This window comes from Anarrhichthys ocellatus, unplaced genomic scaffold (assembly GCF_004355925.1).
Source record: "Anarrhichthys ocellatus isolate YVR2014 unplaced genomic scaffold, GSC_Weel_1.0 scaffold4, whole genome shotgun sequence".
NCBI classification, from domain to species: Eukaryota; Metazoa; Chordata; class Actinopteri; order Perciformes; family Anarhichadidae; genus Anarrhichthys; species Anarrhichthys ocellatus.
Genome location: NW_022280034.1, coordinates 5,796,372 through 5,813,509, shown reverse-complemented (window position 1 = coordinate 5,813,509; position 17,138 = coordinate 5,796,372). Strand labels below are relative to the sequence as shown.

The 17,138-nt window shown below is 46.3% G+C and overlaps 2 protein-coding genes across 3 annotated transcripts in view; both read right to left on the bottom strand.

Annotated features, from left to right (window-relative positions):
- LOC116381094 (C-terminal-binding protein 2-like) overlaps positions 1-17,138 on the bottom strand; it is a 78,898-nt gene that overhangs the window by 25,275 nt on the left and 36,485 nt on the right. The window lies entirely within an intron of this gene.
- Positions 65-17,133, bottom strand: LOC116381546 (uncharacterized). 2 transcript variants are annotated; one of them, XR_004212668.1, is made up of 2 exons: positions 10,275-17,133; positions 65-1,950 (listed from the first exon to the last, which is right to left on the bottom strand). XR_004212668.1 is itself a non-coding variant. In XM_031843791.1 (2 exons), exon 1 carries the CDS (start codon positions 9,262-9,264, stop codon positions 7,378-7,380), a length of 1,887 nt encoding a protein of 628 aa, XP_031699651.1. In that variant the 5' UTR covers positions 9,265-9,618; the 3' UTR covers positions 65-1,950; positions 4,323-7,377. The 2 variants fall into 2 exon arrangements, 1 of the variants encoding a protein (XP_031699651.1); XM_031843791.1 differs by lacking the exon at positions 10,275-17,133 and adding an exon at positions 4,323-9,618.

The window sequence follows — 17,138 nt, the reverse complement described above, 5'->3', positions numbered from 1 at the left end:
CGCCCGCCGCGGGGCTGGGCACCCCAAACCCCCCCCGCCCCCCCCCCCCCCCCCCCCCCCCAAAAAAAACCTCCACTGTAACTGGAGTTTGCGTTCCGTTCACACGATACGACACCTGGAGCATCCGACACCTCCGAGCTACGCCGAGGCTGCCTCGCTTCCTGTGTGCATTTCGCTTAAGCTAAAGCGCAATTACCTGCAAGTGACAGGATTTTCTCAAACAAGCAAAAAGAAAAAAGAAAATGCAGAGCCTCAAAAACATTTCCTGGAACACAAATCAGTCGACTGGTTTTATTTCCTAGGAAAATAAAATAGCTTTACCCTCCCTCTGCATTTGTCCGTCATTACAACTCTGTGAAGAATACTTTTGAAAAAGGTTTGCCAGTTAAAGCTCTGGCTGCTTGGTCTTTTGTACGGCTTGGGAATACTCTTAAAAGGATTCCTGTGTAATTGTCTAGGCTGCAGTACAAATTGGGGAGCGGAGGAAAATGGACTGTAATGACTGAAAGGGTACAGGGTAGTAGCAACCTAATGGCCAATGAGAGCGACGCAGGGTTATGCTGCGCTGCTCTCTCGGATATTATTGAACGAATAAAACACTCCGTGTCCTATTAGCATGTACAACATACCAAACAGGGGAGGAGGGGGCTCGGCCCTTGAGTAGTTTTTATTTATTTCATGGATTCATTATCTTAGCATCTGCTCTCTGGCATAAAGGAAGCTCTTTTAAGTCTCCGTCCTTCACAGAAACAGCATTATAGACAATTTTCAGGAAAAAAATGGACACACAAATATTCTAAATTGACAAAAATGTCCTAAATCTGTGGAAACAAACAACTAAGGCTTGATGGATTTTTCCCCACTTATCTTCTTTTTTCTTTCTCATTTTATACGCTCTCACATGGGAGATGGTCTGAGAGTCCCTGCTGTGTTTGCTGGCTGCGGAGGTGAATGAATGGCAACCAGTAGCATTGATTTGCAGCGTGGGCCGCAGATCAAACCACAGGACAAAAGACCGGGCAGGGGGACAATGGAGGAACACAGTGGGCCGCATGGGAAACTAATGACAACCGGTCGATCAGGACGACCACAACCGACCACAGGCGTTCCAGGAAGGAACGGGCCTCGCAACACGCCACCGGAGAGGTTAGCTCCACACCGAGGTGGCTCACTGGGGGGGGGGGGGGGGGGGTCAAAGGGACAAAAAAACATCTGCAGGAACACAGATCCCTGTTCTATTCTTTCATCTCCTCACTATCTCACTCTTTTTCTTCATTCTCTGCGCCTCCTCATCTCTCTACAACCCCTCAATGCCGGCCACGGACCGTGAAGAAAGTAAATACGTGCGCGAGGTAAAGCAATCGGTTAACCTTTGAAATAGCCTGGCAATGAGGTCTGCCGCTCTTTACTCTTTTCAGCTGCAAAGGGGAAAAAAAGAAAGGGAAGAAGAAGAAAAAAAACACACACAAGGTTGGCCACCACTTCAGAGGGGATATTCAATATCCATGAGCTTTTTCATTTCACACTGATGAATAATTCAGGGTGACCTGCCCACCACTGAGCGAGAGAGAAAGAGGGGGAGGGAGACCAAAAAGGGAGGACTGCAAAGGTAGTTGTCTGTTTTAGTGGATGCAGCTGTTGCCGTTCGACACGCACAAAACCAATCTCCTCCCCAGCTGCCGCGCAGAGAGAGAGGAATAATACGCGGCAGAATTGACGACAGATAATTGGGGAGATCATATCAAAGTGCAGCCATTCTTACAGCGCGAGCAGCGAGCGCACATCGCCGCCATCCTGTAAACAAAACGGGACGAGGAGGAGACCGATAGTGGAATACACATGATGGTGCGATCTCCCAAAATAGTGGAAAAGAATTTTCTCAGCCAATCATAACATATCATGAGGAGCGTACACACACACACACACACACACACACACACACACACACACCTCATCTCACCATTTCGCCATTAGCGCTTAGCAGTGACCTTTAGGCCTGTTAAGCAGCATGCAGAAGCCACTTAATTCATTACTTTTTCAGTGTGGTTATTATGTTCGGTCATTTTAATTCTAATGTAGGACCCTTTAATCTTCAAATAAACACGTGCGGAACAAGACGCTCTGATGAAAAGTGCACTCTATTTTTAAGTATGAAATTAGTCTGAAACTTGTTTTCAGGAATTCAGAAAAACTTAATTGACACACAGAGCATTAACAGAGTAAGAGTTCTCGCTGTACTTTTAAAGAGCCATTGTTAATTAACATTACAGTCGATGGGAGGAAGGCCCACTTTCACACCAGGGACGGCCCTTCTGACCCTGTGGCAGAGGTCCGCTGCTACTATCGCGCACGCACACAAACACACACTCAAGCTGTCACAAGCGGAGGGAGACCAGCTGTTCCTCATTCGCTCGAAGGCTCCGTTCCCTCCACGGGTTGGCTGGCTTCGGAGAAACCATTAATCCCTCTGTGAACGCAAGCGATGGTTTGGAAAGATCGACCATGAGAAAACGGCGAGGGAGGGGCGCAGGAGAGATGGGAATGGGGCTCGACAACACTTTTTTCTTTCACTAGTTAGTTTTTGTTTTTCTCGGAGGAAAAAACTACTGCAGTGGAAAAATAGATTTTCCTGGCCATATTTCCCCGGGGACACAAACAATACAGAGGCCGAGTGGAGATGGAGCGGCAGATAGTTCATGTAACATTTACCAGGTACTCGGGAAACTGGAGACACATGACGGAAGGACCGAGCGCAGATAAGCATTTCAGAATCTAGAGGTGAACGGCGGCCTTTAACGGCGCAGCAAACATTTTCATCGTTTTGCATTCCCCGTTTGCACTACAGTAAATTCAATTTTAAATCAAGCACTGACTTTGAGGTTGAAGTTCAGTCTTTAAACTTACATTTGAAGGTGTTAACAGTGTACAACGCAGACATTTTTCTACAAAGTTCCCAAATTTTAGGACAATAAATCAGACCCGTTACATGCAGACATGCTGGTATCTGTGGGTCAAAGACTTCAGACAGTTAAATTAAGACTAAATATTAAACGTGATGAGTTTATTCATTCTACACCCGTTCCTCTGGCGGGTGGAAACACTGAAATGTAAGATGAAAGTCAGCACTTTAACCACACAGTCATTGTTTCATTTGAAACTCAAAGTGCTGGAGACAACCCCAACAATGTTCACGCTACGAGTGACACAGCAACAGGCTACGAGTCAGCGACATGAAGGTACAAACGACACTTGGCTCTGCGTGACTGGCGTGATGCGCTACAAATCAAAGTTGAGCTGGTCTAAATGCCTTTTTTCAGCGTTACAATGACGCGGTAAGCCGTCAGCCTATTATATACGCTTTTGTTTCGCCCTGTTTAACATGTTTGAACAGTCATCGTGTGCATAGATAGAGTACCTCAATGCATACGCGTGGTGTTGTGGCCGTGTTAATACTAGATCGCGGTTAGACTGATTAGTATACGGCTACATTCCTTCTAATAACCCCTGACCGATGCATGTGAGCTGAAACCTCTTGTCTGTCTCCACTCATTCATATCAGAGGGATTAGTGAGGATGACACAGACTCACGCTGACATGTGATGCCTGTATAGTAGCACCCGCACAGGAACATATCTATAGCAGTCACTCACACACACACACACACACGGCCAATAGGATTTCCCCACTCTAAGTCTCGTCCTATTCCTAGACAGGTAAACGTAAGATTAGACCAACAAGCAAGGAAGGGTTTACTATACGGTGCGGTCAGGAAGTATTAGGACAGCGATGCATTTGTTGTTGTGCTACCTCTTCATCTTTATATTGGGGTGTTTGTTTCGGGGGGTGGGGTTCCCTAACCCTGGTCTTCCACGGCAGGATAGGTCCAGCTCGCTACAACAGGGTTTGAAATCCAATGTCCTAAAGTAGAGCTGAAACAGTGATGACCTTATCACTGTCCTGATACTTTCTGATTGCAATGCGCAGGCCCAGTAAATAGTGCAAGTCAAAGGAAGAAGGAGACAGATAGAGGAAACTTAAGGTCTCGTCCCGATGTCCTGCTGTCACATCCAGCCGGCCTCTGATGAAGACAAACACTTCCTGCTGCTGAGAGAGGGACATCTGTGGTCCGTGTGTGTGTGTGACAGGAAAGCAGGGGAGGGGGGCTGAAGCATTGTGTCAATCCACACGCACATCTATATATCACAAGACACGCTTTGGAGTTATGTCATTTGAGGCAACATAAGCGCTAAATCAAAGCGGCCTCATACAAATCAAAAAGACAGACTCTACCGTGTGTCTAAAACACACACACACACACACACACACACACACACACACACACACACACACACAACACAGTCTTAGAACACATTGACGCACAGGGGATGTTTCTGTCTGACAAGCCAGTGGGAAACCGCCAAAGGAGTGCACACTGAAATCAATGTCACACACCTGAACACAGAAGTTTCGCCAAGGTCAGATGAGCAAAATTAGGCATGCATCCTCGTGGATGTCCTTCCAAATACGGGCAGGGAAATTAAAATGGCATTCAGGCTCTCATGGGAGCAATGTACTGGAAGGTTACATAACTGTCAGCAGCACCTGATGGCTTCCTGTCAAAGAAAGAGGAGGAAAAAGGGATCTGTCATGTTTTTGACTAACCCTCCCAGGAACAGAGCGGATACAACCTGGGTACAGTGGCACCAAGAGAGCGCACTTACACAGGTGAACACGTCAACTTGACACATTCCATATGGCTACGGCGGGCTGTTGCCAAGTCCTGGTGTCTCCTTCCTGTAAACTACAAGCCCCCCCCCAAACACACCACCGCCTCCTAATTCTCCAGCCCAGAAAAGTACAGCTGAAGATCTCCTGTGGATTATCTCCACAAGGAAGACCACGTGCTGGCATTTGTGGACAACATGCAGGCGTCCACCTTAGTTTAATCTACCGAGCACGCACACAACGCAGGCTGCTAGCAAGTCACGTCTCCAACTACCGGGTTGGCTATTCTGCTTCACGTGACATCAAAGTTCGGTTTACCCACCTGTGCCGCTCTGTGGGACGCTACTGACAGACAACTCCATGGCCAATGCCAGTGCTGCAAGGCGTCTCTCCCTACTTTGGGTGAAAGGGAACTGTTGCAACTAAGCTCGACTCAACCGTTTAATGCCATTATTAACGCTACTTATGGCTTCAGCCAACCAAGACAGCGCCCAGCAGAGAGGAGTACACAGGCAGGGCCCTCCCACCTGCACCTTTAACATGAATATTTTAAAGGAGCTTCCGACTCCACCGCAGCTCACAGCTTTGCTTTCAAAACTCTGAATAAGAATTTGACGACATGGAAATGCAGCTATGTGTAGATGTCCACTTTGATGCGAGATGATAAAGAGAAGACTGGTTTGTTTTGGAAGAACAACAGATTTATTCAGGAGGTAGAAAAAGGAATAACGTGTCAACTTTTCATCAATATGCATGTTTGAACATAAAACGCCGTGCATGTAATAAGAGAGGCTCTTCACCGGTGTGCTAAAGCCTTTGCACAAAAAAGAGAAGCAATCTCTTGAGATGTGCACTGACAGAGAGACAGACAGACAGAGAGAGACAGAGAGATGTTTTCATTAAGTGCTCTGCAACATCTTATTATTTTCACTAATTTTTCGCCTGCTCCAAACAAAAAAAAGAAAAGAAGAGCAACAAGTGAACAAAATAAATGTACAACACTGCATAGGGGGCTTCACTTTTCCCCTTTTCCTTAAATGTGAAGATCATCTTTCTCTGATTACCACTGAAACCGAGGTTGCCTAGCAACACACAATTAAGAAGTATGCTTGCCAATCGGCGGCAAGGGCCGCCCATTATCAGATGAAGTTACTGAAGCAACTAATGTCAGCTACATGCAAATGTTGTCCGCGTGCATGTGCAAGTGTGTGTGTGTGTGGGGGGGGGTAACTTCCCACAACCCCTTCCCCCCAAATCTCACATTTCGCTTCTTATTTCCTTGACAACAGTTGAAGGGATGCCACTTCATAAAAGTCATTACTCTATAACAAGTGCAGCAACGCGCAGACCTGTTAGAGAGGCTCACAAGACATAGGGTTACATGGTGTAAAAGAAAGGCTAGAAGGTTTCATTCTTTCTATAGCTCATCAGATCTCATCAGCAGGGAATATATCCATTTTCTCAAAGGGAGAAGTTAAGGCCTTTATGTATAAACATAAGCTCAGATGATGTCTTGCTGGAGAATTTACCCTCACACTAAACTGAGCATAAAAATCTGCCACACCACTTGTATTAACCTTGTATGAGACAAACAATTTCTACACAGCAATCTACATAATTATGTATTCAGGGAGAGCATTAACATATTCCCAGGAATGTGTGATTAACAAGAATACACCATTGTAGAAAGCAATCAAAAAGGTAAATTTGGTCTTGCCATATTGTATGCACCAGCACTGTTGCGAGACCATCAAAAGCGAAACATTTCTTTCATCATTACTTTCGCTCTATAGAAATGAAAATCAATTCTTCACAATTAGTTTAAAAAAAAAAAAAAAAAAAAAGAGCATAGAGCAGAAAAAATGTACTTTCAAATAAGTTCAGTTTGAGCGGGTAGAGAGCAAATGTTACTGAGTTTGTTTGTAAGTATAGCAAACTAATAAATGAAAGAACTTTTAGCGGCAGTGCAATCAGAACACAGGGTGTCTTTAAAAAACGGCTACTTATTATAGTCCATACAACTATATATCCAATTAGTGTAATTGGATTCAAAGCAGCTAAGCCCACGATTAGGTGAGAGTACAGAGTAAAATAGAATGACAGCAACTCTGCATCATAGAAGTAAACTTTTGAAGACATTTACCAACTCTTGTCTTGTAAAAAACAGTTAGAGGAGTTTATTAAAAGGACAGCTAGTGAACAACATCCTGTATTAAAGTGTCTAAATTGTACAAGAAACTTTGAAGAAGCAATGTGGAGCTACAAAAAGCACACTGTTGCTTCAAAAAGGATTCTGACCAGTAAACTAAGTGAAAGAAAATACCAGAAAATAACGTTGACCTCAATAACTGGAGTGCTGCTCATAAGAAACGTTTCAACTTGGTGATGAGACAGGATGCCCTCCGGCAAATGACACAACCTTGTTGCAATACATGTATAAATAGTTGCGTAATTTAAAAAAAGAACTCTCAGAGCAAAGCTGCTTAACTTGTCAGATGCATCTTACATGCTGCTACTCCGTTCAAAAAAAGACTGTCACTCGGATGTTTTGTACTATGCCAAAGATCTGTCAATCATATACAGAATTAAATCCAACTGTGCATCTAATCGAAGACAAAAGACTTTCAGAAAAAATAATTATTTCTAAAAAACCTACAGAAAAATCAGCAACAAGGACAGGGGAGAGAGGGTTTGAAGAAATGAGTGAGAAAGGTGAGGTTTGACATTACTTGTGTCGGGCGTGGTGGCCATGGTTGAGACTATGACAGGTGGACCAGTGCGACGTCCTACCATCTTGGTGTTGTTAAGGTTTTGCACGTAGAGCGTTGAAGAAGTTACAGGAGTATTGATGCTCTCGGGTGCAGCATTGATCCCTTTCCGAAGAAGTTGGGGGCTGTGAAGGGGGCTCGGCGCCGCTACTGGCGATGGCAGGGGAAGGTTGGGTGCCCTCTTCATCAGCTCCATGGGGGAGTAGGAGCCGGAGAAGGTTTTGGGCACCGCTCCAGGAGTGCCCGGAGCTGGTGGAGGCTGCTGTCCAAGAGCAGACATGGCAAGACCGGTGTGGGCATTGTACATGGAGAAGGGTCTTCCCTGAGTCACAGCACTGCTATATCCTCCAGGGCCGATTGGGAATGCTCCAGTTGTCAGGGGTCGTGTTGCTGGGTAGGTGGTGGTCTCCAGGAGGTGTTGGGAGGGTGCGCTGCTGGGTCTTCTACCAAGAAACTCTCCCATCCTGGGGGACACGGTTTGGATGGTGTTGGGATGTTGCTGCATCAGGCTGGGGTCCATTGTCAAACCCTGGGGCTGCATGTAGAAATCGTTGCGATTGCCGAAGCTGTTGGATCGGGCACGCGTGACCATACCGCTCGCCTTGCAACCGAGCGCCACGCGGGACAGGACGCGGGCCTGGGCCAAGTTGGGGGCCACAGAGCGGACATCGTGGTCCTCCATCATTCCCAACATGCCAGTGGAATCGAAGCCATGTTGCAGCAGGAGAGTGATGGTGCTCTCAGCCAAGCCTTCACCTCGCAGGAAAGCCAAGAAGGCAGGGTCCACCATCTTCTTGGGGTCTGCAGCACTCAGATGATGAGGCAGGCTGGATGTCATTCCAGCTGTTGCTGCCACCATGGCTGAGCTGGGGTCATAATTTGGGTCATAAGGCAGCCTCTGGGAGGCTACAGCTCCATAACCCCGAGGGTAAGCTCCGTCCATTCCCTGAGGACCTGTGTCCACCACTGAACTGATGGCAGCTGGCTGGCGGGGATCCAGGGACAAGCTGTTGAAATTGTTATAAGCTTGGTGAGCAGAGAAAGACGGTGACTCAGCAGCGTAAACAGGAAGAGGGGGATAAACCCCGTAGAATCCAGGAGAGGGAGAGCTGCCACCAATACGGTGGATGTCTGGGATCATCTTAGATCCGAGAGTTTCCCTGTACAAACGGCTCAGCTCGTGAACGGGAAGGGGAGGAGGTGGCGGAGGAGGCGGTGGAGGGGGAGGAGGCACGGGGGTAGGTGTTGACGCAGAGGGCAGCATGGAGGAGGTGGCCCTTGCATGTCCTTGATCCCAGGTAGGTCTCACTCCACCAGAGCTGGGCCCATAAAGCGAGGCTGATCTGGTGAGCAGGTGCCGGTTATCCCTATAAAACCCAGACTCTTCAGGTAGCTGACCAGATAAGGTAGTGTCGGCCAGGTAGTAATCCTGAGGCGGTGCAGAGGCCCGGCCGGCCATCACTTGCCTGAGGTAGTTGCTTCGGTCGGGCACAGAGTTCTTCCTCAGCAACTGCTCCCCGTGGCGGTCCTGCTGGATCCGCCTGTACAGGGAGGATTGGAGGTCTGGATCCTGTTTCTCACCGAGATCTAGGTGACGGTGGAACCACACTCCGCGGTCTCCCCCACCCAATGGCAAAGAACTCCTTCGCCCCGCAATGGTGCCACAGTTGTGACAGCGACTTGCGGCCCTGTCGTTCTCACCTTCAGACCATTCAGGACCACTCTGGCCCAGAGAGCCAACAAAATGCGACCGCTCACACGAGTTAGGCATCGGTGAAGGCAGTGAAGCAGGCGGCTATAAAAGCGGAAAATAGAGCCGTGTATCGTGTTTCAACTCACCCCCAATACACTCGTGTTACACTCACCCCCAATCAAAAGGGAGGAGCGGAGAAAAGGTGAAGCATGAGGTACCCTTTTACCTGATCTGCAGCTGTAGGCCCCCCCCCCCCCCTCCCTCCTACCACACACACCTCCCACTCTTAAGGCTGTGCTATCATGTAGCTCCCTGCTGGCAGGCTCTCTAAATAATTCAGCCCTGGAAACATTAGAAATCCATGAAGAGAGAGGCACATGACAAACACAGAGGGAGTACATACACACAGACACACAATGAAAATAGAATAAAAACACACCTTTAGGACGAGGCTGTACTCCATTGTTCAGCAGTGATCATCTTGTGCTGGGCGTCACGCTTTCATTCAAAACTAAGACCAGTGGTAAAGAAATTGGGGTGAAAACACATGCTGGACAATGAAAACAGAATGGAGGAGGGGTCGAGACGCGCTAATCCAATGGGGTTGATGCACGCCATTGGCAGGGACGGTCCGCTCGTCCACAGCGTTTGCTACAAGGGGATTAGCGTCAAACTAAAACCTGCTTAAATCCACTGCCCCCTCTGACATCACTTGAACCAGATAGTGTACACAGCCAGCACGCTCCTGAGGCCCCTGAATGTGCTCACGGAGTGTAAAGCTAGAGTGTTTACGGTGCTTAGTGGTTATTGCTAACCCCTTCGCTGGCACCCGGCAACCCCCCTGGGCGTGAATGGATCTTCCCCCCCCCCCAAGGGAATGGGGAGGTTGGGGACTGACATGCTTGCTGGAGTGTGTCCCTGGAGAGAGGGGGAAGGGCCGGCTGCAAAGGCTGGACACACGAGCACGACTGAGGGTCAGACTTAATCCTGTGGCTACTAGAAGGAGGCCAGGAGATGCTCCACTCGAACCATGGAGAATGCACAGCCTCCTCTACTGGGCACCGACAGATTTACATATATGAACGAACACACACACACACACACACACACACACACACACACACACACACACGTTAAGAGGGAAAAGCTCCCCACCAAGTTTGATTCACACTAAGGGCTAAATAGAATTATTTCAGAAAAACAGTGCCATCTAATTTTCCCAGACTCCAAGATGACATCTTCAAATAGCTTGTTTTGAAAAATAAAATAAAAAAATACTATAAAATAGTCAGTTTACAATGATATAAAGCAGTGAAAAGCAGCAAATCCGAACAGGAGTTGCAAAAGAAAAATCTCTTTTTATTCAAAGTGTCAGATGATACACTGACAATAAGGCCATGCTATGCTCGCTTCAAAGAAAATGAATCAGCATGAACTTCACTTTTACCAGTCGAGTCATATTTCCGCTCACAGAGCTCGCACTTTGCTACTACATCCACCAGAGAGACGTACAACAGAGCAGATGTGTCTTATCGGAGATGTTGCCATCTGAGAGATAACTGCCGGTGTTTACGTGCCGTGACAAGCAATGTAAACAAAACAACTGCGGCAGGAGGAGAAGAAAAGGGAGCTTTGATAAGTGTGTGATGGGAAAAAAGCTGATAAGATGGGAAGCTGCCAGCTTTGACTTCACCTCTAAGGCAGACAGCGTGGGATAGGACGAGGCAGGAGGGGGGGAGGGGGGGAGGGGGTATGATTGAACTGCACTGGACTGTGACAACTAGACTGTCGCAAGCCTGTTTCTGTTCTGTGCTTTATTTCAGTTTGAAATAGGGAACCAGGGTTTAAAGGAAGCGTCTCCGGGGACATCATCTGTATGGTCCTGAAGCTGAGACGCAGAGACAGCGTGACCGAGATGGGCCGACTTTATTTAGGAGTGACAAGCGACCGTGATAGTCTTGAGTCTCTTGATGTTGTCCCACTACCTGTCAAGTCACAGAGGGACACGCCGTAACAAGCTTGTTTTCCTTTTAATGCTTAAGTGATGCAATCATGATATAATATTTAAAAGAAATGTGTCTAAATCTGAAATCTGAATTGAAGAACATTAAGTAGGTCAGAACAAATATAAATCAGAACACTCATTTTCCCTATGGCCCTTAGCAGTCCAGTGTGATGCACATCTGAAGGATGGCTTCTTTCATTAGAGGTAAACCTCGCAATGATTCCTCAGTGCAGTCCTCCCAGGTTGGAGTCTCCCTGCGCTTTTTTGTCAGCTTTAAAAACACACCATTAATCACCGTGTTGCATCTCTCTACGGCGATCGCCGACAATAACTTCTTTTAATAATAAGTCCCTTCCAGGGCCGCGTGTCACTCAGATCCCCCGCTTCCTGACAAAATATTAATAACAACAACAAACATCTCGGTCAGGTCTCGTGTTGCTAAAAAAACAAAACGAGGACATGGCACATCATATCTCCTGCAACGCAAATTGCTGCGTTCCCCACGATTCATAAGCAAAGGGGAGCTGGGATCCTCATATTCATATTGTCTGCATTCTCTAATATGCCTCTCATGAGAGCTGCTCCATAATTAAGTGAGCATGCTATATTACACTCATCAAGCAACAGGGATCCTGTGCTCGCTAGCATGGATGATACAATAGAAGAAGAAGAAGAAAATCCCCTGAAGTTACACGGTGGATTTGTTTTGGGTGAACAGCATCAGAATTGGTGTCAGCACCCCGTTTGGGTAGCTCCCAGCCAATCGGACGGCTCTGTGAAAGACCTCTAGGTGTACAATGTGTTGAACAGACGTCCGGCAACAGTCGTGCCTTTGGAGCAATCTGGCCATCTTTCTAGGGCACGGGACGCTAACGGCGGGACTTGGCAGGCAGCACGGGCAGAGATAGCTGCAGAATGATTTAGATAGCTGCGACTCTACAACTGCTGATACATTAAACTTTCATGGGGACTTCATAAATTAAAGCCATGACTGGAAGAACTTGAAAATCCTACTCAATTACTGTGATTGTACAGTATATTAAAGTTGTAACGAGCCCCTGGGCCTTTTTCCTCACTCTAACACAAGTACGGGGCCGGAAGGAAAAAAAAAAAAAAAAAAAAAACACATGGTACCAATTCTGGTCCGATGGCTTTTGGAGGGTTCACATCTGCTGTGATAGCGAGACTCTTTTCCTCCGCCTCTTTACCACCTCGCATCTCTGCAGCGTATGACACAGCGTGTCACACGGTCGCATGGGTGGGAGGAACGTGGGACCGAGTGAGAGCCGCTACTGCAAAAACCTTTTTTTATCAGCAAGGCGAGACCTCTTGGTAGACTTGGTGAGACAACTGATTAGAGGTTTGTCTTCCATTTTAGACGGGTTGTTTTTGTCTGTTTTTCTTCCCCCTCTTTGCCTCGTGCGCAGCCCCGCGCTCCGCCCGCCCGTCATTACCAAGCCAGTGGCCCATACTGCATCACAGATGGGGCAGACAGAAGGGAGAGACGACAGCCCGCTTGCTTTTTGGAGAGACAAGGAGGAGTGTGCAGCTGAGTGAGAGAAGAGGGAGGGCAGGCGAGTGAGAGAGAAGAAGAAGAAGAAGGGATAGAAGAAGGGAAAATGTAATTTGCCTCCACATCTCTGAAGAAAAAAGACAAGTAGTCTGGTTAAACAAAAGATCACTTTTCCAATATGTTCAACTAAGCTGTGGTTGTAAGCAGGGTACATGAATACTGAATTCTCCTGTGGTGTTAATGCACGGCTTAATAAAGGAAGGTATATCCTCCCACACTTGTAATTTCGAGAAAACCTGGAGACCATTGTATTGTCTTCTTTTTCATCCAACAGAATAAGATTAGGGTTTGATGTTAGCATTCCACACATGAGCGATTTCAATCCTCGATGCATAGCAGTCTTTAGTTTTAGTTAAAAGTAATATTACATATATTATTTCTAAAATATTATAATCCTCACTAGGAAGAACAATTGGCTGCCGAGTTCCTTTTGTGTGTTGTTCTGCAACTAATATGGATGAATTATATTCCTAATTATGCAGCCATAAAGTGTCATCGTGTAACACAACATGGATAAAATGCAGATGTTGATTAAAAATATTATCTGGTTAGATTAGAGCGCTAATCTATCCCAGAGGGTAAATAGTACTGCAGTCTACAAGCAAAACAACAATGTGAGCGAAAGAAAGAGAAGAAGAAGCAGATCAGGAGCAGAACTGTCCTCCCTCCCAGCCACTCGGCCCAGTTGCTGCGGAATGATAAACATTGGTTCAGCTCAAATTAAGCCGAGAACATGAAAGGACCGGAGGCTGGCAGGAACATGGGCCACGGCAGATCACTCCTCATCTCTTCATATGACAGGAATGAATCTCTTCACGCCAGAGAGAGAGAGAGAGAGAGAGAGAGCACATCTCTCTTCCTCATAACGCTGATTTAAAGCTGATGCTTCCCAGCAGCTGCTTTGATTGAGCTAACTAGCAGCTTTTGATAAAAAAAAAAACAGTCGCTACCAGCTCCCTGCCTCCTTATTTGCAGACAGGGCAGATTATGCTAAATACATATCAAGGACTTTAATGGCTTAATCAGTCTTGTCATCTATAGCCACCGGGTTTCCTTAGATACGCCATTACTGATCCCACTGCTATACATGCTGATGCAAAACAGCCTGAATGAACTATTCCACCAAACATGCATACATATATATAAAAAAAAAAATAATTACACCTTGCATGTTGTTGGAAACTGTCTTTTTAGTGTCGGGGAAAACAATGGAAAGACAGGCGAAGGCTCTGTTGGACCGTGCAGAGAGAGTGTGGTCTCAGCAGACGTTTTTTCACTTGAAAGAGATTGAGGGGAGACGGCAGGAATCACGGCTTCATCTGGTCCGGATCTGTTTGCCAAACTGTGGGCCTGGTTTGAAGTGTGAACCTGGATTAGGATGAGTTAGTACCGACAGCAGCCAAGTACGCTCTGTGAGGATTTTTTGCCTGCGTGTGAAACAAAAAGCAGAGCCTTTTGCTTCATGTGTGTTTTTCCTGCTCGTGCGGTGACAATCTCCATGGCAGCCTTATCAGGCCGCTACATGCGATCAGTGGGACAACTTTGCCTGGTCATTGGCTCATGAACAAATCGCAAATCACAAGCTGTTTTCTTTTTTTCTTTTTTCTTTACGCCCTCACAATGGCCGCCAGAGGACTGTTTCACTGATCCTGTATGATGGCCATCTGGAGAGTTAGAGACGGAGAGAGAGAGAGTGTGTGTGTGGGTGTGTGTGTGAGTGTGAGTGTGAGAGAGGGAGAAGGAACGTCGGCAGGTACGCTCACCATGAAGCAGCTCTGCATGCATCACAGCGACACCTGTTACCGTCTCTCTGTGCGTCTCCTGTGGGCTTTGAGCTGGTGCCCAGCAGAGCAGACTAACTGTTGTCCCCCCAGGAATGACTAACTACCTCAGCTGTCTGATTCCACATGAACGCAACAGCTGGATGTGGACCGCAACTCTAATCAGGAAGGATTCCCACCAATGAACGATCCCACCTGTGATGTGAAATACGACTGCTTTTAGGATTCAAAATGATCCTCGACGGGCTTTCGGCGGACGCCTGTTGTCCGTGATATAATCTTGTCAAATTCTTCTGTGCAAATGACAGATGAGAGGTTTGATACCACTCATGTCTGTACACTATCAGCTGGCTAGCTTAGCTTAGCATAAAGACTGGAAACAGGGCCGACAGCTAGCCTGGCTCTGTCCAGAGGGAACAGAATCAGCCGAGCAGCCCTCTCTGAAGCTCACCAATCAACCTTAAAGAAATGTCTCCATTATTTCATCTGTACGAAAGGGGTAAAAAAACAACAATTCAGCATTTTTACAGGGTGTTATGTAATTAATTAATTATTGGCCCAGGACCAGTAACTTCCTGAAGTCTCTGCTGGTTGCCTGGCAACTAGGCCTGGCAAAAAAAAGAAAAAAAAAAGAAACGTCCATGAACTTTTAGTAACAGGCTTATCTTTGGACGGAGCTAACCAGCTGCTGGTTTTACCTTCAGACGTGACAGTGGTGTCTATCGTCTGACTCGCAGCAAGAAAGCGAAGGAGTGTATTTCTGTAGATTCTTTAGGTTTAAGGCTCTGCTACTTTAGATTAAAAACAGTTTCTAGGCAAAAAATGAACAATCCAAATCTAAATATAAATAGCTTTAGTATTTTAAGTTTGCAGACAAAAAAAAACTGAGGAAAAGATTTTTAGACTTTTTCTGAAATTCTGACTCCAACCCTGATCGCCTTTAAGCAGAATGAAGTGTTTGCATTTTACTGTAATGTATTCTCCTAATGCATTTTCAAATGCTACAAGCTACTACTTTGGATACAGTGTTCACCATCACTTTTCCACCGCAGTGGCAGAGACCAAAAAACTAGGATTTCTTGAGCTAAATTGTCTTTTTACAGTATGCGCGGTCCACATGTCCTTCGTTTCGTGTGCCGAGGTGCTTACATCACGCTGCAAAAACAAACACGCTGGCACCGTGGGGGGGTAATGGTGCGTCTAGCTTCATTTTCCAGCACTGCAGTCATGTCTGCCTCTCCCTGCGCTGGCTCCAGGAGGGCCCAGCAGCTTAACAAGCCTCTCGGGGACCCAGACAGCAGAGAGGAGATGATTCTACCTTAGGACACAGTCTGACAGACACACGCACACACAAAAAAACACGCTGGGCAAAGTCAAACAAGTGGGTTTAACAAAAATGCACATCCACAAGGCTTCAGAGGCAGTTTATACACCCACACAAAGACTCGTGTTCTTTGTTGCCCGGGCCGACTTTGTAGCTACGCGCACGGCAGGGGGGCTCCTGTTCTATGCTCGGGCCCTTCAATACAACGCCGCTCTCTAATCCACAACCTAAAGCCTAATGAGCACTGCCATTCGTGGTGTAAAATTGGCTGCTTCCAAAAACAGCCGTGACAGGAGAGAAAGCATCCAATCCCCCGAGGTAATCTAACTCCGGTTCAGATGTTTAGAGATTCTGCATAACCACAAGTCGCATAACAAAACACTCGTGCAGCGGCTCACACAGAGGCCAGAGGAAAAGCCTCCCTAATCTCATTTGGCATCCGCCAGATGACTCGTTTGCTGTGGAGGTCAAAATGTATACACTGTTAACTGTAGTATCTGACAAGTGCTGCGTGCCAGGAGAAAACTATAGCGATCAATGAGTATCGATCATCGATAGGTCTCAGGGTTGTGCTTACAATAAGGACGGTTGGATGGGGGATGTGTAGCTCTGAAGCAGTATCGGTCAGATATATTAAAAACTAAATGCTGCGAGTATGGTGAGCAAAATAACACAAAATATGACTTATTAGTATGGTGACTGTGAGCGATTAAGTGGTTTGTAGAGGTTTTTTTCATCATCTGGGTTTTCAACATTTGAAATACATTGAAAGGATGTTGAAACAATATGTAACGTAAATAGCAAAAATCAACCAAATGTAAGTCAGTTTAAACCGTGATATCTATTTCTGTATTTTGAAATGAAAATCATCCAATCAGAGCTGACTGGATTACTGCTCAATACTAATCAAAATGAGTCTGCTCACAACTAAGACCGTGATTATTTATGAAATAACTTCTCCGTCTTTGGGAAGAAAACAGACTTAATGCATTTGGCCATTTAAACAGAGAAGACACCGTCTAACCCTAACACACCGTACGTTCTTCACATCAACTATTACTGCTTCTATTCATCACAATAATCCTACAGATGCACTGGAGCTCTAAACAACATCAAGTTCAATTAACTGTGAAGTCCAAAATCTTGATTGTAAATACGATGCGACTCTGCAGTCCTACTTGTATGTGTTGAGAACTCAAGTGTTTGTTGGGGAAAGTGTGACTCTTTGAGAGCAGTGAGTGATGGTAAGAAGTTAAGGACGGACACATA

Coding starts and splice junctions, on each gene's coding strand:
- LOC116381546 (XM_031843791.1), bottom strand. CDS start 9,264: ATGCCTAACTCGTGTGAGCGGTCGCATTTTGTTGGCTCTCTGGGCCAG.